This window comes from Aplidium turbinatum, chromosome 6 (assembly GCF_918807975.1).
Source record: "Aplidium turbinatum chromosome 6, kaAplTurb1.1, whole genome shotgun sequence".
NCBI lineage: Eukaryota > Metazoa > Chordata > Ascidiacea > Aplousobranchia > Polyclinidae > Aplidium > Aplidium turbinatum.
In genome coordinates, this window is record NC_137477.1 from 27757747 (window position 1) to 27782825 (window position 25079).

The window sequence follows — 25079 nt, forward strand, 5'->3', positions numbered from 1 at the left end:
TCCAGCTCTGCTTTTGATGAAATTAACAACTTTCACGCAATTCGTCAGAATTTCTTTGAGACTTGCTGGTAAAGTTTTTGCTGCTAAGGCGTACCTGTGCAAGAAGCAATGGGTAACAACCACGCGAGGAGCTTCGTTTTTTACTAAAGCAGCAAATCCAGATTTTGTTCCCTAGCATAGCTGGTGCTCTATCCGTGCATATAGAACATTTTTTTTTTCCAAAATTCATCAAGGTAATCACGGACCCCCAAATGTTTTCTCACGAACTCCCAAGGGGTCCGCGAACCCCAGGTTGGGAACCACTGCTTTAAAGCTTAATCCTGGTAGTTTCGCATAGGCTACTTGTAGAGGCTTTGAACCACTGACGCAGGCCCGGTCACCGAGATTTACAGAGTGAAGTTTCTGATTTTTGAAAGGGAACTATTCAATCCATTAGATGCCGCTGAATGGAGAGCAGTCCTTAACGTGCGTTGCTCAAGTGCACACCCCGAGAGTCAAACCAGCTCCGCTTCGTCTGGAAGTTTCTTCGTTGACGAAGTCACGCGCTTAGCAACTGAGCTATCGGGGCGGGCAAAGACTGCTGGTCGTTAAACGTTTACCAAATTTGCTTTGGAAACATTGTTGCCCTAGGCTACTGACATGATTCAAACATGACTTACTTTCACTTTGAAATGAAACGAAACACAAAACATAAAACATGGTTGCACAAACTTTTTAGTCGGGCCGCATGCGGCCCGTAGTTAAACATAGCTGCTCTAAGGTATTAAAAACTTTTTTTCAATTTCGTGCCTCAGTTTTTTCAAAAATATTTCTATTTGCAGTTTTGGTTATAAAATTAAACTACGCGTGACTCAATAATCTCTGTACACGTAGCCTGTTTCAAAATAAACTTTAGTCTTTATGATTGACCTTGAAAATCCGTATTCTGTCAACCGAGTATTTTTGCGAACATGTGTAAAATCATTTAACTTCACGCACGATTAATTTTCTTTCTAAAAAGCTTTAGCATTTGGTCTGGGGAGCTTCCAACCGAATGTTTGCATTTTAAAGTAGGCACGAAAAATTTGTTCAGTTGAACATGATTTTTTAATTTTCATCAAATGAAATATGTGAGCTAATTATGCCATACCTGAAAATAATTATTTTCTAAAAATATCTCTAATCTCAATATCGGAAAGGCCAAATATTTTAAAGGGTTGATGAGAGTAAAGCCATAGTTTAATGTATGGACTATGGATATCAAGCTTTGCTTAGTCAGCAAATCAGTTTTCACATTGGTTAAGGTTAAACGTACAGCCTACAATGATTAAATCAATGCGAAAAGGACTACTCTGCTTGGTAGACACTCAAGGTAGGTCAGTTTTCCGGTGTAAGCCAGCTACCACCATTGCGACGCATTAGATAAGAAGGGTGGGACAGTTTTCCTTATGAACTCAACTGATTGAAGTCAAAAAGATCCTTCTTGCACACGATTCAGTTACAGAAGAAAACATAGTATTTGCAAAGTGGGAATCGAACCTACGCCATCAAAATGACTATTCCATTGCCCTAACCCAGGGGTCACCAAACTTTTTTCTCTGAGGGCCGGATTGCTGCGAGATTAACAGCTGCGGGCCGGATGCAAATTGCAAAAAGATATACAACTATTTAAAATCTCCATTGACTTGAATTAAGCACAATAAATAACAAAGTCAGAGGTGGTACAGCAAAGTTGTGATAAAAATCGAAAGTTTGCTAAAAAAGTTATCCCCTGCTGTGATACACTACAAGGCATCGTGCTCTTAAAAAAAATATTATATCTTTCCAAATTTGGCCTAGGCTGTTCCAATTTGTGGTGGCCTAATGATAAAAACAGAACACGTCAGCAGGGGCGCCGGAAGCGGGGGGGCAGGGGGGCGATCGCACCCCTGCCCTAAATTTTCTCTGGATGGGTGCCCTTTTAAGGTTATGTGAGCTACTGCACATTTTTCAATAATAATAATTTCTGCTATTTGCTTTTAGCCTAATTACAATCTTTCATTTTTGCCTCAAAATAATATTCACACACAAAATTCCGTATCACAGTAGCATGATACGCTTCCGTGCCATTGTTCTTTGTACACCGGTATGTAGTTCTTGTACCATTACCCGATAATGAGCTATTGTGTACTGTGTAGGTCACAAACATAATTTATTGCAATTCTACCACTTCTATGCTTCTTCAAAGACGGTTTTGTTACAACTATGTTTGGTGCTACCACCAGCCGTGAAAATCAAACGCCAATGATTCGAGGCACCACTAACGACCGTTTTGCATTGCATAGGAGAAGGACCAAAGGTAAGGCCGGATGGCCGGGTATTGTTGATGGCTGACTTATGAGAAAAAAAATGTTCCTCGTGGTCTGAGTTTTAGTTAGAACAAAAAAACTGAGTGATATAAAATTGTAGAAAAGTTAAGGAATGGTAACCTATAAACGTCTTGGCATAGCAAAGAGTGTGAGAACCTGGAAGTTAAAAATTTTTAGAAGAAAAAGTGTAAGTAAGCCGTTATGATATAGCGTCAAATTAGGAAAGGTGAATGCTGAAGGCAGTTTTAGCGCCATGAGGCGTGTAAAAATGTGGCTTCGTACCACAATGATAGACAAAAGTTTAAACAACTGACTGTTTGCGACTATTCACAAACAGGTGATGGACACCATTGACAATGCTGTTGCAAATAAGCTCATTCGAGCAACCGGCGCGCGTAAAATATACTTCGAATTGGTTTGATATTTGTCTACAGTACACTCTAGTTATACTTTGCTGCAGATTGTGACGCTATGAGCGTGAAATTTATCTTTCGTTTCTTTTTGTTCAACCTATTTCAATATATTTCATTCATTTATCTTCATCTGTCTCAACTGTCTAACTCAACAGCCGAACATCTGTTGAACTGCCCAGCATTATCGCTATATTTTATTTTAAAACTTAAAAAAAGTGCCCTTTTTTCATAATCCTGCCCCCCCCCCAGTCAAAAATCGTTCCGGCGCCCCTGCACGTCAGTCCTTTACAAAAAGTTTGGTAACTTTTTTCCTTAACAGTTGTAGTGCAGCTGTTATTTCCGCAGCACGTGGCGGGCCGGATGAAATCAGTTCGCGGGCCGGTTGCGGCCCGTAGTTTGGTGACCCCTGCGCCTAACCCATTAGGCCACGCTAATGGTGGCGTCATATTCACCTTAACTTAGGCTACATTGTATCAAAAATCTTTCGAGGAGAACGCTCAGAATATCATGTGCTGAGTCACCTGACTGAAATCAGCTGATTCACAAGGAAAACTGCCCTATTTTAAAGAGCCTACCACTTTGCTCGGTGTAAAATTCAGAAAAAAACATTTCGGGGGCAACATTGATTTCGAAAACTAACTACAACAAAATCGAAAACTGACAAGTTAAGGTCCGGAATGAAACAGATATCTTGAAGAAGGCTTGTCCCTGAGGCAATTTCATCATTTATAACCTAACTTGTTTTGGTCGTTTTGCGCATTTTGTACCTCCATATTTATTTGTTCATCAAGCACCCTTCGCATTTTATTTTAGGAGCCAGCCTGTGTGACCGAGTGTACCCTCTTTCCTGGATCTGGTAATGGCTGCATTCATTCCTAGTCCCCAATCGGCTCTTACAACTTGTATTTAAAAAAGAAACAATGGGCATCATTAGAAAGAAAAGCATTGCTTTATTCAAGGCGAAGTGGTGATGATAAGCTATACATACTGCTTCAATAAATAAGCCGCACAATATTGTGAAAACAACTGCGCCACTATAGTGCTCAACAACACAAGAAGGCAATTCAGAGAAAGATTACAGTACATGATTTGACACTAGTCTAAAAAACCACTATGACACAATAAGAATAAATAATAAATACACAATATAAAACATTACAAAGATGAAAAAAGTTTGATACTTCTTGTTGGTTTTTGATACTACGGTAAGTAATTCGTATCCTTCAAAACAGTGGCGTAGCCAAGGGGGGGGTTTTGGGGGTTACAACCCCCCCCTTTGGCACGTGTGTGACGTCACGATATTGAGAATGATGCTTTCAGTCTAAAAAAAAATTGCCTAGTTTTAAACAAAATTGCATTAAAAGAGCGAGTTTTGCCAATACCAAACATTCAAACATCTCAGCCAGGAATTAGCAACAAGAAAACACAGAGACTTTGCTTTTTTTCCGAAAAAGGCCGAAGAAAACATGATCTTATCCTTTTGTTATGCTACCGGACAGCATCATTTTACAGGAATATTCTTACCCACATTTTTGTTGAAAATGCTCTCAGAATGCACCAAATTCAAAGTAATTTTTCAAAATTTTCTGGGGGAGGCCCCCCAGACCCCCCGCCGTTGGGTGGTCAAAACCCCCCCTTTCAAAATTCCTGGCTACGCTACTGCTTCAAAATGCAGTATTAAATTTTTGGGTAAGTAGGCTACAACGAGCAAAAAGTAAGACATTGGGCGACGAAGGAATAATAGCTTTCTTGTTACAGTTAATACTGAGAAAAGCATTTTACATAGTTGTGTACGGATAAAAAGCATTGAAAAAACAAATTGAACTAAAATGTGAGATTTTATAATGCATGATTATTTATCTTTCACTTATGCTGACGTCATAGTGACGTAGGTCATTTTCAAAACATTGTTTTCAACACGATTAGAAAACTACGCCTAACTTGAACACACGTTTCTCATTCAGCTTAACTGATCAACAAAGCAAAAATACACATTCTCTTTAAGTTTTCAAAAAATTTCATCATTTCCAAGCTTATGGTATTGCTGGAGTTCATGGTTGCAAGTTGTACACAAAACAACATTAATTTTCAAAACAAACGGTGAACGAATTCAATACAAATTCAAAAACTCACATTATATCGAAGGTGAGAGAAACGGAGTCACAGACTGAAAAGCAATCGTTTTTACATTGATTCAACGTCTGTAGACGCTAGAATCGGTAAAAAAACGATTGATTTGCTGTCTGGCGGGGCTCACCAAGGCAGTCAGAAAAGATGTGCTTATTCATGAAAGCTGTCAAAGCCGGTTTACACAACTTCCATAGTAATTGTTTCTTGTAAGCTCAGCGAACTTACAGTAACCTAAGAAACACAGACATGCTGTGGTTTTTTCGCTCAAGACAACAGCTCTGATTTCAAAAAAGATCGGTTGCTTTAACGTTGATGTAAATGTTACTAACGTTAATAAAACATTGATGCACATTAGCAAAAACTCGTTGTTTGGACTTGGTGATTGATTTGACGGCATGCAGACGTTGAATTGATGTTAAAAGAACGCTTTTTTGCTAATCAGAAAAGCGAATAGGATAGTCCCTAACAGTGTAAGCATTTACTGTATAAATACATGCTACAAAGCACTAATTTAAAGGATAGCATAAATACTGTAATAAGTTGAATATTGGTGGAAAATAATGCCTTGTGTGACATTGATAAAACGCAAACGGTTGCTTATTTCATGTCTACCACATCAATACTACACCAAAAGTCAATGTTCAGCTTTGAAAAGTTAATAACATTGATATTGTGTTACTCCAATGCAATTATTAAGTCTTATAATTGTCACATACACATCGAAATTACACTACTTTGCACAAATTAACCTTACATCGTACAATCAATTACTAGGAGGATGCAATTTGGTCATTAAAGAGATCAAAGGCAAAATCATAGGTTCTTCTTTCTGGCAATGCACTTTCATTTTCAAGACCCCAGAAAGTTAAGCTTTAGTTCCATGTCATGATGAAAAGGCTTTAACTTTTTAACAAACTATTTGATGAAACAGTGCCTTAAAATATGGCTAGGAGCAAGTGTAGGTTTGTGAAAGAAAATTTAATTTATCAGTCCATACGCAGTAGCCTACTCTCACAATCATTTGTCATAAACTAGCAGCAAAAAAATCTTGAACATGGTTGAATTTTGGTATAAAGTGCGGTTGATATAATTTGTGTTTGGCGCAGAAATACTTGTTGAAATCAAACAAAAAATTTTGTTCAGTTTATAGATACAAACATGAAATGATTTTGCTAAAACTGAATAAATAATAATAAATACACTTCAAAACATATTGAATTCTTTACACAAGTCTTTCAGGAGACTCAGAATCATTGAAATTTGCATTATTACATGATACAGATTCACAAGATATAGGAATCCCACTATCAGTAGGTGATGTTGCTTGTTTTGACAACATTGGTAATCGAAGTAAATGTGCTGAAGCAAAAGATGGATTAGTGTGAGAGTCTTTTGAAAAATGATCTTGGTGATCAACTGCATTAGTTGAGTATTCTGAACCTTTGCTTTTTTTCAAACTAGGATGAAGTGGATCATCATCATCAAGTCTGAGTGAAGTCTCAGGTATATTCAACCCAGCAAAGAAGTCTTCTGGATTAGACTCAATAATTCTAACATTTGCTTTACATTGAGAAGTGTTCTCACGGGGCAAGCTTTCCGGCATTAAAGCACAATTGGAATTGTCAATATGGTTTGGTGTGGACACATCTGATTGAGTACTAAGGGATTCTGTAAAATGGGAACCTGTTTTTTTCTTAACATCTCCACTAGAATCAAATGTACTCATGATCTTGGTGGCAAACATAGCGGTTGGAGATGATGAATGAAAAGACTGAATATCAGACTCAGCGATTAGATTACGATCACCACCCGATGATTCTTGAGATTGAGGCAAGGCAGATATATCTGGCTGGTGCTTGACGATGCTGAGTAATCCGCTATTTAAAGGTAGTGCAGGTATCAAGTGGCGTTCATGATGGTTTAAGGATGACTTTAAATCATCCTCTTTATGTTGCTGGGCCAATGCTTCTGTTGTAATATTTGGAGCGTTTTCATTAGTCTTCGCTGTAAGTAAATGTGTATCACTTTTTGCCAAACCATTTAAACGACTTCTTGTGCTACCATTTCTGCTTCCTTTAGTCAAGGAGGATTTGTGTACCAATCTAGCATGCTCACGATCAAGTTTTGAAAAACTGGAAGAAGTCCCTGAATCGTGTCTTGGTGAAAGGCCAGCACTTGTTCTATCCAAACTTAATTTGACTTGGAATGATTGTTTGTGTGCATCAGCAGCAATATTTGAATGACTACCAGTAAAGGTGGAAAAATGGTTGATATTGTCAACTTCAACTTCAGAGTTTTTGTAAGAAGTGAGCATTGGTGAAGCATCTATTTGTCTGTCACCATCTACTATTAACACCTTACGAAGCAATTTACTTCGTTTTCTTTTAAACAAGCAGTATGTCCCCAAGCAAACGAATGACACAGCCATTAATGTCAGACATGTTCCTAAAGCAACAGCAAGATGCTCTTGACCATTGTGCTTGTTCAACTTCTTATTTCTAATTAATGGCCTCACACTCCTTTCATTGCATCTGCTACCATCCCAGCCTTTGTTGCAAAGACAACGTCGACCTTCAACTTCTTGGCAACAATGCCCATGCTCACAAAAGTTTGCATATTTGACACCACATTCTTTGTCACAGGTTGCCACATGAACCTTTTTTATCTTGAGAGTTACTGTGTAATTTGCAGCATGTTCAGAGGCAACATTTCTTGCGCTGCATTTAAATTTGGCATCATGATATTCCTTTCTAACATGAGGAATTTCTATAGAACTAGATTTTTTGCTTTTCTTAACCTTAAAATCTTTTGGAATATTAGATTTTGTCAATAAAACATCATTATAATACCATGTCAATGCAGGACGTGGCTTTCCACCTGCTTTGCATTTTATTCGCAATTTAGACCCAGTTGATTTTTTGATAGTTTTCGACTTCTTTTTAAATGAAGGTGGAACCAAACAGCGCTTGCATAGAACTTTTTCAAATTTCCGTATAGTTCGCTTGCGACTTTTCATGGGATTATACCTAATCCAATAAAATCCATCTTGATCTGGTTCTTGCAAAAATAATAAATATTTAGAATTGCTTTTTAAGTTGGCACAGTCTTTCACTCTTCCAACAGGCCCAAATTGTATTTCAGTACCTTCAGTCAAACCATTGTTCTTGTGGAAAAAAACATGAACTACTTTTGCAGTGACATTGAACGTTGTTCCTTTTCTGGCGTGCTTTAGATTCTTGCTCTGCACAAGTGATACTTCTACTACAATTGGTGAAGTTGTGGCAAGGACATCTGAAGATGTTTTCTTCGGAACAGGCTTACATGTTTGACAATATCCAGAGCTTAAAAACATAGCATAAAGCACAATAGTATATAGAAGATTCATTTCAGTCACATTTGTTTCAATCTAATGAGAAAATGAAAAACATGCAATATTAGATCTAACATAAAAATAAAAACTTATTCTATTTATGACAGCACGCTCGCAATTACACCAAGTACCTAACATTAAGTTAGCAAAGGCCAACTAATCTGATGTGCAAAACCAAATACCTTAAAATTGCGGTTTCATTGTTTTAAAGCTAATGGTATGTTTAATCAATCTGATGATGAGAAATCTTTTATTTATAATTTTAAAATATTTAAATATAATTTCTTAAAATTTATAATTTTATGATAATGTTTAATCTAGCAGGAACATAAAGACTAATCAAAAGAGTCAAATGTTACCACTACAGGTACAGTGTAATTCCTTCAACCTGGTCTTAACTGTTTGGACATATTGAGTGAGCTTTTGAGGCTAATCCTAATTAATAGCAGGAGAAATTCACACAACCTTCATGAGATAATGTGAGTTGCGTGCGACAAGGCACAAGGCTGTTGCTCAAAAGTTAAGCTTATTTATTGTTATTCGCAGTAAAGTACAGTAGATATAGCTGAAGCTAAGCCGTCGAAATATCCCACTAGTGACACTGACAAACAATCAAGTAAGCTTTCAAACCTTGCAATATCGTACCTAGGCTATAGCCTAACGAGGTACCGGTACCTACATTTTATAACTTACTTTGCGTCTACAACAAAGTCTCCACTCAATTCACCATGCCATTTTACTGAATTCTAATACATAAACTGGGCTACTGCTCCACCTTTTATAGTCCACCAACTTGTGCGTCTAAAAACAGATCAAGCGTTGCCTGTGTTTTGACGTTGTTACGCAAGGCTCACGTAACAACCAAATACAACATTTTTCTCTGGTACCACTCTTTAACAACACCTCGTGGCAATCTTTCAGTACAATTCAATTTTATTTTATTTTTTATAGTTTCGGGAAGAGAGGGTTTGTTTTCTTGAACCAAAGACAGGCAAAAGACAACAATACAACTAGCTTGAGCAGTATAACAATATATTTCACATACTGACGAATAATTTTAACTACCAAACGTTTTCGGCTTAACTTAAGCCCTCATCAGGAATCTGAAAATATTTATAAAAATGCATAAATTTCAACTTCTTGAAGGTAACTAGCTCAGTGGCGTAACTACCCATTGGATTTTGTGGAAAAATCCAGGGGCGGCACGTCGCTGGAGGGCGGCAAAATGTGATAACGTTTTAAACGAACAAAGACAGTCACATTAGTTTATTCTCAAACAACTGACAAAGAAATCCAAAATCTTATGAATAAGGAAAAAATAGATGGAGAGAAATCTTGCAGAGCGTAATCGCAGTCATGAAGTGTCTTAGTAAACAAAATCTTCCTTTTTGTGGTCATCTGGAAGATTCTAATTCAAGGAACCAGGGAAATTTTCTTGAAATTTTAAAACTCCTTGCAAATTACAGTACAGTCATTTACGAGCACATTTTAGTACCAAACTCGCCAAAAAGAGCATGACAACATACCTTTCACCACCTATCTAAAATGAATTAATTGAGCTTTTTGGTAAAAAGGTAAAAGATCTCATGCTGGAGGAGATAGACAGCAAAGTATTTCTCAATTTTACTTGGCAGTAGGCCTACTCCTGACGACTCTCATATCGATGAAATGGCTTTTATAGTTAGATAGCTTACCTCAAAATCGACAGCAATCTCAATGAGCTTCAACAAATGGCTTAGACATAATGATGTGTAGAGGCCAAGCATACGACAATGCTTCCACCATGGCAGGACTACGTACTAGAGTAGGCTACAATGCAGAAGAGAAAAAATATTAGTTTTGAGGCCTTGTTTATCCCATGTAGAAACCACTCACTTAACCTTGCAGGAGTTCACGCAGTGGGATCGTCGGAAGTTTCTGAACCATTTTTTGCTGTTGTGAAAAGGATTTATTTCTTCTTTTTCTGCTTCTACTTACAGTCACAGATGAGAGTTGTTGCTTAAGTATGTGCCAAATGTGGTGAAAAGAGTGACGGACACACGATGAAGTGCACACGATGAAGTGCGCACTATGAAGCTGCGAAAGCGCATCAGCAATATTTCATTGATGTGGTGGGTGCATTAAATAAACTTTGTGATCAAAATGAAAATATTGATAGGGGTGGAATCTTTAATGCGAAACACCGTTTACGTGAATTTAGCAAACATCGTTTACGTGAATTCAACACCGTATTTACTTAGGAGTCACAACCTTTGCCTCTGTTGCCGTTTTTATCGCAAGCTGTGAAGGTAGTTTTTTAAAAACTTAAGTTGATAAAATCTTACTTGAGATCGACTATGGGAGAAAGCAGGCGGTCTGCGCTAGCAATAGCCTACTGTTCATTGAAAGTGATTTATTCTGTACATTATCTTTTGATGATTTAATATTAATTGCTGAATTTGCTTCAATGAAAGCTGGACGCATTGAATTTCCAACTTTCAATAAAAACTAAACAAACACTGCTTTAATTCTGTTGTGTGGAATTTTAATCAGCTTTTACGACGGTGTTAAGGGGGGCGGCATTTCGTGCAAAAATCCAAAGGCGGCATGTTGCGTTGCTACGCCACTGGTTGCACGTTATTATACTTTTCTAATCGCGTTAGGCGGTATAGCCTATATTCTCGTGTGTTTGAAACGGTTTGAAACCTAAAAACTCCTTTGATTTAATAGCAAGTTTATTCAGAAATATATTTTCAATCATTTCCAGGTGTTGAAAATGACCAGTAGATCGTATTTGTTATATACTTCTCCTGCCTAGCACTAGAGACGAGACGCGTGCTACTTTCAACTGATCACAATTGTAATGAAAGGAAGCGCGGCAACAACACAGATAGAGCGAGTCAACGAGTCACGTGATTACGCCAGGACGTAATAGCATTCCAACACCTCCCCCTTAAGTTCTCAACTTCTGTACATGCAATTTACAAAGCGCACAAGCATATTTGGCCCAGAAAATCACAAACACGAAAAATATACACCAGTATCAAGGCAACTACGGCCAGTCGGGGTCTTCCACTAAGCTATTGGGTTTTGTACGGTGACGACGTGTCCGGCGTGGAGCCGGTCCACCAGTATCAAGGTCATAGCTTTGTTGTTTTTCAATTGGTGTGCGCTCAGCGGGAGTTATTGGAACTCTTTTCTGCAAAAAGCGTCGATTACGATCCAGGAAGCGACCACTGTCAGTTTTCACCAAATATTTTCGAAATTGATATGCTTTCACAACAACGCCATAACTATCCCATTTTCCAGAGCGTACATTTTGGATGGCTACGTGTGTGCCAACCGGGAGGTCTGGTAATTCATGGGCATGGATGTCGTAATATCGCTTACTGGTTTCAACGGATATGGCTCGTTTGTTGTCGATGCTCTCCAACTTTTTCTGCCATTCAGGGGCAAAAGCATGTCTGGGCACTGGGATAGTGTCTTGCACGGGATGTCCAAATAATTTTTGAGCAGGGGAAGCACCATCTCTTTGGGTCGGGGTATTTCTATATTGCAATAGTGCACGGGCCAATTTTTCTTCATCTAGAGAACGGGTGTTCCACGACCTGCGATAATTATAGACCTATGCAGCAAAAGTTACAGCAAAAAAAACAGACACAAAAAACCCAGACAAGTTTGTTTTTCGCAAGCCGATTTGTTAGATTTATGTGACAAAATAAAAATGTCATGTAATAATGTAATAAAAATGTGACAAATCAGGTAATATCTGCAGGTAGCCATGCCTTAACTTGTTTGAGAAAAAAAGGATCAGCTTTAATGAAATCATAAAATTACTTGCATGAAATATACGGTAATTGAAGGTGTATACAGCTGTTAATGAGATGCTAAGGACAGACTCAACTAAAAGGCTGTTACCTTCCTTGTACTATTGTGACTGCATCATGGATTAAATTCATTCTACATTTGCACCCACATAAGTTGTAAGCATCCACGCCACGATTATTTTTAAAATAAATATTTTTGAAATATTTATGTTATGCACAGTGCACATTGAATATTTTTTCGATTTGCTTCACTTGGCAAATTAGTCAAACTATTAAGTTGGTAATCAGCAACGTCTACAAGCGATGAATCAATATAAAATAGATCTGGGTAAAACAATAATTTATTATAAAAGTGTGAGAAGCTTAAAATGTAAATATGTCAAACTCTTTTGCAGTTTTTGCGTTTTTCAATGTTTTATTTCTTTGTGATTTAGCCTACTCCATTTTCTTTTTTTTGATTTTGTCCCAATTTTTCATTTTCATAAATTTGTTGATCAGATCTCCTAAAATGAGGAAATTTCCTTACATGTGGATTTGCAGTTCCACAGCACTCATCGCTGACCACTATTTGACTACTTAAGTCTTAAGACAATCTCAAAGCAATGTACAGTAGTATGTTTCAATGAACGTCTAAGATTGTTTAGAACAGCAGATCAAATAGTAGGCTACGTCAATGTTTTTTTCAAAATCTATAAATCAACATGTTGCATTGGTACAGAAATGGTTGGAAATTGCGAAAAAGTCACATAACAATGAAATCCTGTTGAAAATATGAGCAAGAAAACTGAAAATGTTAAAAAAGAGGACATTTGAGCATTTTTGGGTGTCCTCGGAGGACAATTTATTTTTCTTCAAAAAAGAGGACAAATCCTCTTAAAAGAGGACATATGGTAGCCCTAATCCCAGGGATCTAACTTGGACCGCAAAAAGTTAATTATCAAATGCCTGGTGAACAGTCTCTCTCTGTTTTTGTCCATTCTTTAACAGAGATTGAGAAGCCTACTATGTGTTATATGTAGCCTACCACCAGTAGTGAGATTCAATCCAGTTGGTAACCGGTTCGCTTACCTTTCCATTGTCGAACTTTCTTTGTACCGTTTGGGACTGGTCAGTGGTTATATAAAAATAGGCCTACGAATGTTTAGATAATTTCTTCTCAGGTTGTCGTCGTAGATTTTAGAATTTCAAATCCGAATCCACTTTTAGATTTCAACTTAATAGCCAAGTCCAAACCCAAACAATAAAACATTGTAAAATCCTAATTCGATTATAAATCAGACAATATAAAGTACTAACATTACAGCCTAAAAGTAAGAGACTAAGCTTAACAATTTGATTGATTGTGATAATTCTTTAAATGTTGCAAAATAACTTCTTTGTCCATGATTTTTGCTAATTCTTTTTGTATAAAAAGTATGGTAAATGCTGACGATTATGTTCGGCTAGATATGCACAAGCTTTTGAAAACATAAGCCTAAGTCTAGGCCTACAGCTAGTTTTGTGTCAAATCATGAGCATTCATCATTGTGAAACTAACCTTCTCCTTTTGAGCCAGAAATTTTTTTATGAAGAGCTCGCTCAGGATCCGAAAGGAGACGAGCTTATTGCCTTGCTTGTCGAGAAACTGGATGGCTTTTATCAAAATTAAAGTAGGTAGCATTTCCTGTCTGCTCAATGCTCATTAATTAGTTTCACTTCGGACGAGACCACTCGTGGATCATTGTAAATTCATTATCACTTCAGTTTCCCTTGGTTTGTTCACCGCCAAATATTGCAAATGTATTTGACGATAGCGCTGCATAGCAACAAATGCGCGCTTAGCGTCAGTACCTCAATGGTCGAGGGCAGGGCCTCTTTCAAGTGGAAAGTGGGGAGTAATGCCTCCCACTGAAAGGTTTTGCCCCCTTCCCAACTGAAATTTTTCCCCTCATTTTATACTAACTTTTTTCACCTCAAATTAAGTAATATCAGTAACAGTCAGTGTAATTTTTACAAAAAGATTACGTAGTAGCTTACTTTATCTTAGGCCTAAGTAATAGGCCTATAGTTCAGCATTATTCCTTTGCGGATAAAACACTTTTGACATGATGAACACGATTATCGAACCAATAAAAATTATCGTGTTAAATCACAATCATATCAGTTAGTTTGGTTTGCACTTATTTGCTGCCACTAATTTCGACTTCCAAGACCTTTTGCGGTCATTCAGTATTCGTTTGTTTGTCTGAGACACAGGTAGTTTATTTATCAACGAATCGAAACAAATTCAGGACAAATAATTTTGCTTCAAAGCGAATGAACATAAAGTGTTTTGAAATTACGAAACAAAATTTTCAAAAACAAAACGAAAAAGTAGCAATATCAGCCTAAAATGACTTGCATATTCTGCAAGGAAAAAGCGTGATGAACCAAAAGTTGAAATTTCATCTTCTCGTGAAGATCTAAGTCGAAAAAGTACAAAATTCTCTCGTGTAGCAATGGCAAATCAAATAAATCCAAAACAAGATGAAAGTATAGGTTAGGCCTATAGTAACACTACAAGAAATTTTGTCTAAGAACCTGGTAATGTACAGTAAATAATGAGTCTCACGACATCACTGAAGAAATTGATGGTGTATTGGCACAAGTCTTCCGAAATATTTTAAATAAACATTTCACACTCTGCTACAGCATCATTTGACAAAGTTTTATTGTTGCTTTAGGCTGAAAGCACTCTCAGAATGCGCAATTTTTAAGGGTTTTTCAAAAAATTCTGGGTGAAGCTCCCCACGCTTGCCTCTGGGTGTTTCACCTTCGTCAACTCGTTGCTGAGTTTACAGACATGTGCAATAGTGCTTATTTGCCCCCCCCCCCTCGAAATTGTTTACTGGCTACACCTCTGGCACCAGAACATTAATACACTGACAATGCATTTCATGGGCCTGGAGGCAAAAACTCAAATAATGTTTTCATCGCAGATTTCAAATTATCATAGAAAACGTTGGAAAAATTGAAATTACACGGTTCGCCACGTGAATTATACATCAGAGAAGTCAGCTACGACAATCACTGATAATATTGTCCTTGCAGTGAAAATCTGTTAATTAAAAGTGGCCCTGGTTAGGAGTTCTCCTTTTACCACCTTCGGACAGTAGCGACGACTCGGTCTAGAATCTAGATGTTTTGGCAAGTGTCGAGCAGCCACTGAATAGATTCGTCATCCAGTTCACGCGGACGCACACCATTTGGCTCATGGTATATTGGTATAGATGGCGCAGTTGAAGTTGGTGTGATCTGCAATTTGTTCTTCCGTGCCACATGCATTGTTGGAGCTGACCGATACAAATCAGTTGATCGCTGCAAGAAATTTACTTGAATAGCCTAATAGTCAAATCTTTAAATAGGTTTACTGTAGCCTATTTGTGTTAAAATCATCATTCTTTTTTTTGGGAGGCAAGATAAAATTTTGTGGGAGATTATCCCCCAAACTCTCCGTGTTTACGATCTTGCTCTCAACATGCAAGGGTTGAACCACTCTTCATTAACATTGTCCTGCACGCAAGAATACATAGGACAACATTAATTACAGTTATATCTGTTAGAAAAGATTTTTATTGGCGAAACAAAACAAAAAATATTTTAGAAACACCTCGCCGTTTGGCAATAAAAAGTGAAACAAATTTCTTCTACAAGTTTCTTCAATTGAAACAAACAAAATCAAAATAAACAAAGGGAACTTGCGTTAAACGAAATTCCAGCATATAGGCTACAAACTTGTGCCCTAAAAATTAGAAAAATTTTCTAAGAAATTTCTGAAACTCATGCATGGTGGATTCCTGCTGATTTCTGCGTTTTTGTGAAATTTGATTGGGTTTCGATCACAAAAAAGCTTGCTTATATTTCGAAACGAAACTAAGACAATCAGTGTTGTACGCAGTGCTGTATTTGTAAAAAAAAGCACAGGGTATACTCTATACTGCCAGATTTGCCAAAATGATAAATAATAAACAACTTGCAAAATACTAATCTTTTTTCTACCATATCATGAATTATGATCAACATTAAAATTGGACGAGAGGTACAAAATTGTTTACTTTTCTATGCATACATTCCAAACAGCCTGCCGAGAGGAATCTACATCTTTGTCCTCTTTACAAATTTTGGATCTAGTAGCGTAGTTGTCAAGAATCAGTAAGCATAGCATATACACTCTCTTTGGAAAACCAGAGGGTATACTATAGTCTATAGTTGCTCAAAAAAGCAGAGAGTATACTGCGTATACCGGCCGTATACCCTTGAATACAGCACTGATTGTACGTAGGCTATGGTGCTCATCAAAAGCAAGAAGAGCACACTTTTGAAGTACGCAGAACGAATACAGACAAGATGCTCAACTTATGTTTTTTACAAGGGGACAATACGATCTACTGGTCATTTTTAACACCAGGAAATGATTGAAAATATATTTCTGAATAAACTTGCTATTAAATCAAAGGAGTTTTTAGGTTTCAAACACACGAGAACATAGGCTATACCGTCGAATGCGATTATGAAAAGTATAAAAACGTGCAACTAGTCAATTCAAGACTGCGCATCAGTGTGCACTTTGCACAACAAAAGCTAATAAAAAGTCGAGTACCTTCTGGAAAGCTGCAAAGGTTATAGCGGATGTAGAAACATTATTTCGGGAAGGCACCAAAGTTTCAAAAATGCCGAATTTCCAAAAGGTGATGAACAAAGTAAACGTTGGGGTCCAGGGCAGGATAAATTTGATTAAAATTTAACAAATTTTGGGTTGTTTTTGTAACAAATTATTGTTTTTTTTTTGTTTAACGCACATTGATTTGACTAAAATTTTCAAAATAAAACTAGGTTTCTATAGATTAGAAGTTAGAGTTGCAAAGATTGTTTTAATGGAAGTTTAGTTTCAAAACACCTTTTTCATGACCAGAAGGAATTCATTAATTTCTTTCTTGACGAAGTTTTAAGTAGTCTTTCAGTAAAACTTCGAAAATCTGTCTAAAGTGTTTCTATCTTTTCAGATAACAGTTTATACAAGGCACTGCTCACTTCATATATTTATTAACACTGTAATAGGTTAATGTAATTGGTAACGAGTTGAGCAAGTAATATGTGTACTTCAGAAAATTGTATAAATTTTCTTAGTTTTGTGAATCACATACAAAAACGATCTCAAACAAATAACAAACATGAATAAGCAGTAGGCTGCGCTGTAGTTATTTTCTGTGAATTAAAATTCACGTGAAAAGATCTCCTTGATAAATAGCGCCCGAGATACAGTTCCTCCCTTTGGTAAGTGATCCCCCCGTACAACATTAAAGCTATTTAGTGGGGGGATATTTTTCCAGGGGAATTTTCACAGATGACACAAAATACAAAATATTCCATCACGTTTAAAGCTTACACATGCTAAAACCAATACCGTTTGATAGAGTTGTTGTGGTTGTGTTATGCAAACATGTTATTATTCAAGTTTTGGGTAGCAGGGCCGTATTAACCGCCCCTCGTACCCACCGGGGAGGAGGCACTGCTGTTATGGGGCCACTCATTTCAATTTGCTTAATGGCTTTTGGCTAAGTTATTGGAAATGAACAAATGTTGCAAATATTGCTACAGAAGTTCGATATTCAATAGGTTAAATCACGCAAGGCCTTTTTCACGGGTTTCAAAACCCCGGTTAGTGGGCCCTCATCTCTGTTTAAGGGCCCATCCATATTCATATTTAGTTGGTGCAGTTTTTCGGAAATTTTAAATAAACAATGTGACAATACTGTTACAAAAACTCGACATTTTATAGCTGACCACTGAGCATACCCTCAGATCAGTTCAGTTGTTTTTTTATTTCTGACCATCATAGCAAAACAATACACGTCAACATAGCAAAGGTCAAGAAAAAGGTAGAAGCGACAAAACGCGAACGTTAAAACGTGCTTGTGATCGAAGTAAGTTATTGAGTTGAAAAAAATTTGGCACGGTCGCAACACCTCAATACGCGTAGTTCATTGGGTGGAGTAAGCTAACGTCACCGTCCACGTAAAACATTCTATGCGACGTCAAGAGTGTTATACCTCATTTTTTTGTTTTCATTACAAAATCTATCCAACTCAGTAAAGTAGCTGCATCAAACTAAAAAGATATCGTCAATTCAAGTTGAGTATGACAGGCTAATATTACACAATAAGATTAGCCTGTAAGTCTTTAATATGACTTACTGGTTATTTTTAGCAAATAAACGTTTTTTCAATTCGTATTTTTTGAAAAAATTTTGAATTATCCCCTCTCTCCCACCTTCCCTTGAGAAAATCCTGCGTACGCTGCTGATAATTTTCACCAGCCCAGACTTGCAGTGTTTAGACTAGAGAAATGCAAGCGTTGCGTTCTCATGCATTCCAGGTTGTCTACAAAATACATTTTTATCAAGACATGTTTCCACTTCCATAAGTCGTTAAGTACATTTGCTCTGCTTCCAATCTCTTGTTTTGCGGCTTGATAAAAAATGATAAAATAAAAACGAGGCAACTATACACAGCTTGAACAATAGCAACTCCTAAACCACCAGAATTATTCATTACAATTCTACTAATTACGCAAACTAGGACGATTGCAGGAGTAAAAAATCCAATTAACCAAACAGATGTAAAAGATTCATCAATAGGATATGTTTGTTGCGTAGACATCTCGAACAAAGGAACCAAACATAGACTTATTGCTAGACCAAATATAAAGTTTGTGATGAAAAGAGCCGGTACGTTTTCGTAATAATAAGCTAAAAGAAACCCGACATTTGATGCACCTAAGAAGAAACCTCCAATTTTTGTCTGCTTTAAGTAGTTTTTATTAATGTTCACTAGTTTTCCTGAAATAGCAGCTCCTAAAATTCCACCAAAGGAAATCATTAAAAGTATGAACGATGTAAGCTGGTTTGGGGTAACTGATACAACTAGTCTTGGCGAAATAGCTCTTATCATTTCTCCGAGCAGTATGGTCTCTACAGCACTTACACTGTGAGTAATTCCAAAACAAATTACTATCAATATAAAAGAAAAATCACAAAAAAGTTTTTTTATTTCCAACAAAAAGTTTTTCCAAGTCTTTTCAATACTTTTGAGTCCCAAATCAACACTTGACCACTGAATGGCCACAGCAACTGTAGGTGGAGACGGTGGGTAGTCGTTTGCAAACCACCACATAAAAATAAGACCAACAAGTGACGTCACCAACAGCGTTCCGTACAACAAAAGAAGCTTTTGGCGATCATAGCAATACCAATCTTCTTCATAAGATGAACAATCATGGGTGAAATTCCTTACAAAGTTTTCTGGCTGAAGAGGAGGAGACTTTAATAAGTTTGCAGGCAACAAAAACGAAAGTACTCCACCAATATGCATACCAGCTGTCGCAACACTAATAGCTGTGCCTACTTGATCGTTTGGAAACCAATGAACAGCAAAAACAGGAGGAATAATATGAGTGATAATGAACGCTATTCCGTCAATAAACTGTCCAATCAGCATCAACGCAAACGTTTTCGGCCACACTACTGCTATCACAAGGCAAACGTAGCTCAAAAGCACTGTAACGGCTTGTGAGATGGCAAGGTTTCGGAATCCGAATTGGTTTCTAAAACTAAGCCAAGCTAATATTGGAGCACACAAAAGCACTGTTATCCAATGAGCTAGAAACAACCAGTCAACTGCTTCATAACTTACGTTGAAATAAGCCACCATGACGTCATTGATCGTGCCAAATGAATTTGAGCTTGTTTCGGCAAGAGCATTTTCAAGAAGCAACACCAGCAACAACCACCAACGAATGAAATAAGTCTTTTTTGGCAAAGAATTAAAGTTTTCTGACACTGCTGTCCCGTTACTTTTAACAAGATTGTCTTCTTCCATTCTAGGGATCTTTGTACTTTTGTTGCAAAGTTTGCTTTGTTATTTCTTTATTGTTATTACAAGCGGCAGCTTTTTCCTGTAAATAGAAGCTAACATACAAATGAGAATTGTCCAACTGAAGCTCGACCCGGAACAGATTTTCAATACACTGGAACTAGTGGGTAAGACTTGCCTTAGGCTTTTACCATTGTCTATCCTCGTTCTGCAGCATATGTAGCATATTGACCCTATACGCCGGCTATGCGCTGAATATGTTTAATCGCAAAAGTCGATCTGAGACAATAGCTTCCTGTTGCGCCATACTTCCCATGAATAATATAACGTAGGCTCACCAGTTTTTTTACACAGTAAAGATGAAGTTTGGTAATTTTCTTTGGGCTATAACAGTGTTTCTTCCATTTCAAAAAGATGATGTTCATTGTTCACCCCGCTTTCTAATTTTATCGCTATACGTTCTATCAACGCTCTTTTCCAGGGTTCACGATTCACAAGAATTCGTAGGTAGCGAGGAGCAGCAGTCCCGTAACCAAGCAATGTTTTTAGATTTGTGAGCAATTAGGATATTCGAGATCAAGTTTTGTCAAAAAGTTTCCGGTTTTGTGATTTCAAAACTAGATAAAGGGAGGGCTTAGATAAAGGGATAAAACAGTGACAATATTTTTTTCAAACTGTTAGTTGTCTGTAGTTGTCTGCTATAACCTACTGCTATTTGCAACGCAAAGAAAGCCAACTTTCGACAAATAACTATGTACCGGTAGTCCAAAAGTAAGAAAAGGCTTTACAAACTTTGCAGCTTGTTGAGCCTGATGACAGCTACTACGCCATGCAGATTTAAAGCTATGACATCGTGAAGTTTAATTGCCCAACCAGTTGTAGCACTTGCTCCAAATATAGATAAGCTTCTAATCCTTCCTGCAAGGTCACAAGCGTGGAAGCTATTGGATAGTATGCAGTGAAGTTCGTAAGCAACCTATACAGCTCTACACAACAAGACTTTCTTCAGGAGTAGAAAAGTAAGTCAACTCAAAATAGTTAGATGCAAAAAGTTTAACAAGTTGAAAGCCTTTAAAATAGTAAAAGTTGCTTGAATAACTACTTTGTCAGCGACCCTAGGCCTAATCATTAAGTGAATTAAGTGATTTGTTTCATTTTTATATTAAAATAACTCGGTTTCATTTTTTACGAGTGTTAAAACTCCGACTACGAAATAACGCAACAACTCAATCAGTGAAACATGTCTTATTGGGAAGATTTAATTTCGCCTTTGTAAACTCAACAATCGCAAGTTTAGCAAGCATTTTTAAACTAAGGCGCATTGGACCAGTCTTGTAAGAGAAGCTATAACTTTTTCCGCCCATTTTAGGGTTAAAACCAAAAATCGGTTGTTCAAATGTTCAATAAAATTGAAAAAACAATTGTTTGCTGTAGCTATACTTAAATACTTAAGTAAAATCCTGTGCTTAATGAGAAGATATTATCCCCTACGAAAACAGAAGATCTATGAGCAAAAAAAATATACAGAAAGTACAAATAACAGCAACTGTTAACTTTTAACCAAAAACAAAGTGAAACAAACATAAGCAATCACAGCCTATGCGTTGATATTAATAACATGACAATATTTACTTTGTAGCAACACTCCGCAATCCAAACAATTTGCAAAACAGCCGAGAGTATTAAATCTTCAGGCGTACTCAGCAAACTTAGAAAATTCACTACTAGAAAAGTTCTAATCAATATTTATTATAGTATTGTACACTCGCACCTACAATATGGAATTATCAACTGGGGATGCGCACCCACAAAATACTTGAATAGAATTCAGGTTAGACAAAATAAGATAATTAAAATCGTTACAGGAGCATTTGAAATGAAAACTAAATTACTGCCACTCTATCAAGAAAATAAAATACTAACTGTTAATTCTACTTATAAACTAGAAATAAGCCAATTTATGTACAAATTTTATAATAATAAACTACCGGAAAACTTCAAAACTTTCTTTACACATGTATCATCTATTCATTCGTATAACACCCGACGTTGAAGTTCCAATTCACTTTATACTAAACTGGCAAATACCCAATTATTTTAAAAAAGTTTAAAATGCATGGGAATCAAGGTATGGGACAGTTTACCTCAAAATATGAAAAAAAAACATGAACAAAGGCTTCAAATATTTCAGTAAAATGTGCAAAATACACTTCTTCAATAATCAAGAGCTATAAAAACGACATCCACTACCTGACTATGTTAATTGTTATTATTGTTTGTAGCATTTGTATTTGTTTTGTTTTTTCTGTTCTTCCTTCCTTCTTCTTTTTTGTGTCAATTTGCAACAATATTAACAACGCAATACTTTCTTTTGTGTAACTATTTGAATGAGAGAGTGCAGACTCGACGACCTTCTACGCCTTCAGGGCTACGGTCTTTCGCACTCTCTCATTGGATGCACACTGTCAGTTTTTGTTTTATGTATGTTTCGGCGTTTCGCATCCAAACAAAAATAAAATGACCATCCATCCAATAGAAACAGTTTTTGGCAAAATTCATTTCGATAATAATTAATTTTAAGTAAAAGGCTGGTCTGTTGATCAAGTTTTTCTTGATGGAATCTATGTGAATAGGTAAATGGAATATTGAATAGGTCTCACAAAAGAGTTTTTCAGCTGTTTTACTTTTTTTTTTTTTTCAGCTCAACGACTTAACGTTTATTGTATGACAGCTGACTTAACAGGGTTTGATCAATTACAATTGGAATTGAATGTAATTAATTACACATTTTGATGTAATTGTAATTGAGAGTTTTGTTTTTGTTGTTTTGGCCCAATTTACAACAAGGCTACATTTGGTAATTTGTACTCATGATATCAGAAGCTATTTTTGTTGAGCCGCTATAGTTGTTTGGTTTGGTTTTTGGTTTTTGAATCTTTATCCTCGGACTGACAAAGCCTTCATAGGTTATTCCTGGTACTTGTTCGCATACTTGTAGAGGCTCTTGACGCAGGGCCGGTTACCGAGATTGGCAGAGTGAAGTTTTCCGATTGTTGAAGTGTTGTTGCCGAGAAATTATTCCATTCACTAGGTGCCGCTGAATGGAGAGACTTCTACATTGCAACTTGATCTCAAATGCAATGTTACTTGTCTTTGGTGAAAATGAATTTGTAAAAAATCGTCAAAAAACGTAAATGTTGAAATATTTAATATTTGTAATCCAAACGGCTAATAAATTACATTTGGATGTAAGTGCAATTTTAATATTTCAAAACAATGCAATGACAAAGTAATTGAAAATTTTGATGGCGAAATTGTAATGTAATTGAACTGAAAAGTATATAATTGAGCCAACTCTGAACAATATATTGATTTTTTCCACTTGTTTTAAACATCTTTTGTGGAATTACTAACCTGTTTTGCTTTTTTACAGCACCACGTCACCTTTTCGCAAACATAAACAATTCAACACAAGACAGTTTTTGCAGCTCGAGAATTTTGATTTAAAAAGAAAGAAAATGAAAGGTAGTCCCTTTATTTCGTCAGGTGAAGATAATATACTTTCTAGAGTCTAGACACAAAAGTTTTACATGTTTCTAGTCATACACACTTTGATGTCCCAGTCCCAATACACATTTCGTAAATGATATAAAATTATGAATACAGTACGGTAGGCCTATATACATTTTTCGGCAAATTCAGTTGAAGTACGAAAGTTGTTTTAAGTTTATTAAAAGAAAATGTAATTGTGGAAAAATAAAAACGACCAACTTCTCCTCAGCATGTGGCCGCATTTGATAGAGACGTTATACTGGTAAAAGTTTTAGTAGTTTGATTACTGAATAGCGCATTTAATTTTTACAGTACATATAGGCTTACTATTGTGTATAGTTTGTACCATAAATTGCTAAGGTAAGTTATTGTTTGAAAGTATGAATTTTCATTTCTTGGTAACTTAGTTGTCTTTTTGTGCACAACTGAATCGTATGCTCGAATTATCCGCTGGTAGATTAGTGCAGCAGAGCTTGTGAACTGAAATTGCTCTGGTTGATAACTTTCTGAGTTGTCAAAGAAACCATAATATTTTTTGCAAAGAAAATTCTGTTAAAATTCCAACTAATCGCATGCTACTTTAGCAAGTAATATTTTGGTAGGAATACACCCACAGACAATATGCTATAGAATGATTTATCAAATATTATTCAGAAAATAATAATTCATAAACAAATACCAAACAGACTTGGTGGCTGTTAGCTAATTTTTATGTCATGACTATTGTTTTGGTGGCCGCGCTTAACTATATTTATCGATGCTTATACCGCAATATTTTATCTTTTCATGCACGTCTTAAACCATTAATGTTTTGCCACCTTTTTCTTTTGTTGGTTTTGTTACTGTATTTCTTTTTCACAATATCATTGCTTTTGCATTCTGACAAAGAAAAGTAAATTGAATTGTATATTATCAACTTACTTAAACCACTTTGTAGGAAGTGCTTACTACTTCAAGAACTGGAGTCCTGAAGCAAGAGCTGCACAACGATCTGCTTTAGAGGAAAAAACATTGCAACAAAATGGTTTATGTCACTTAGGCTACAAATATACTAAATTACAATGCTTTTAAACCTGGGGTTACGAGCAGCTCCAAATGGGTTGCAAGCAGGGATGGAGGAACCATTTTAAAAGTAGGTGGGCCCAAAGGCGTAGCAGTCAAAGTTAATCAAACTTCTGGGGGGGCTTCGCCTCCCAGACCCCCCATAACATTGCTGCATACCTAATACTTGCAATCGCTTATACATTGTGTTTTCATGATTGCCTTTTGTGCCAACCAGCAAAAAATTTCCGTTTTTGGGCCCGATTTGGCCAAACAAATTACAAAATTGTTAAATTGCTCTACAGCGCTGTACAAAATATGGCGATTTACACACAAATAAAAAAGCAAAAATACACACACAGTTAAAATACCAACCTGGGAGAAATAATCTGCAGCATTATACAGTAGGCCTACATGCAATCGTGCATGCACTGCATAATATGTAATGATATCATTGTTTTAACATTAGAGAGCAGTTAGATTGATTTATAGATTACTCCACCAATCACACGCAACCACGCCCACACGTGCTGCCCACCAATAGTGGGCTC

The 25079-nt window shown here is 36.6% G+C and overlaps 1 protein-coding gene across 1 annotated transcript; it reads right to left on the reverse strand.

Moving 5' to 3' along the window:
- Positions 1-3670: 3670 nt before the first annotated feature.
- Positions 3671-8265, reverse strand: LOC145772702 (uncharacterized). Its single transcript, XM_082584575.1, has one exon. It carries the CDS (start codon positions 8253-8255, stop codon positions 6093-6095), a length of 2163 nt encoding a protein of 720 aa, XP_082440701.1. The 5' UTR covers positions 8256-8265; the 3' UTR covers positions 3671-6092.
- Between the last annotated feature and the right edge of the window lie 16814 nt (positions 8266-25079).

Bases quoted from the DNA above. Each gene is read 5' to 3' on its own strand.
- LOC145772702 (XM_082584575.1), bottom strand. From the start codon at position 8,255: ATGAATCTTCTATATACTATTGTGCTTTATGCTATGTTTTTAAGCTCT.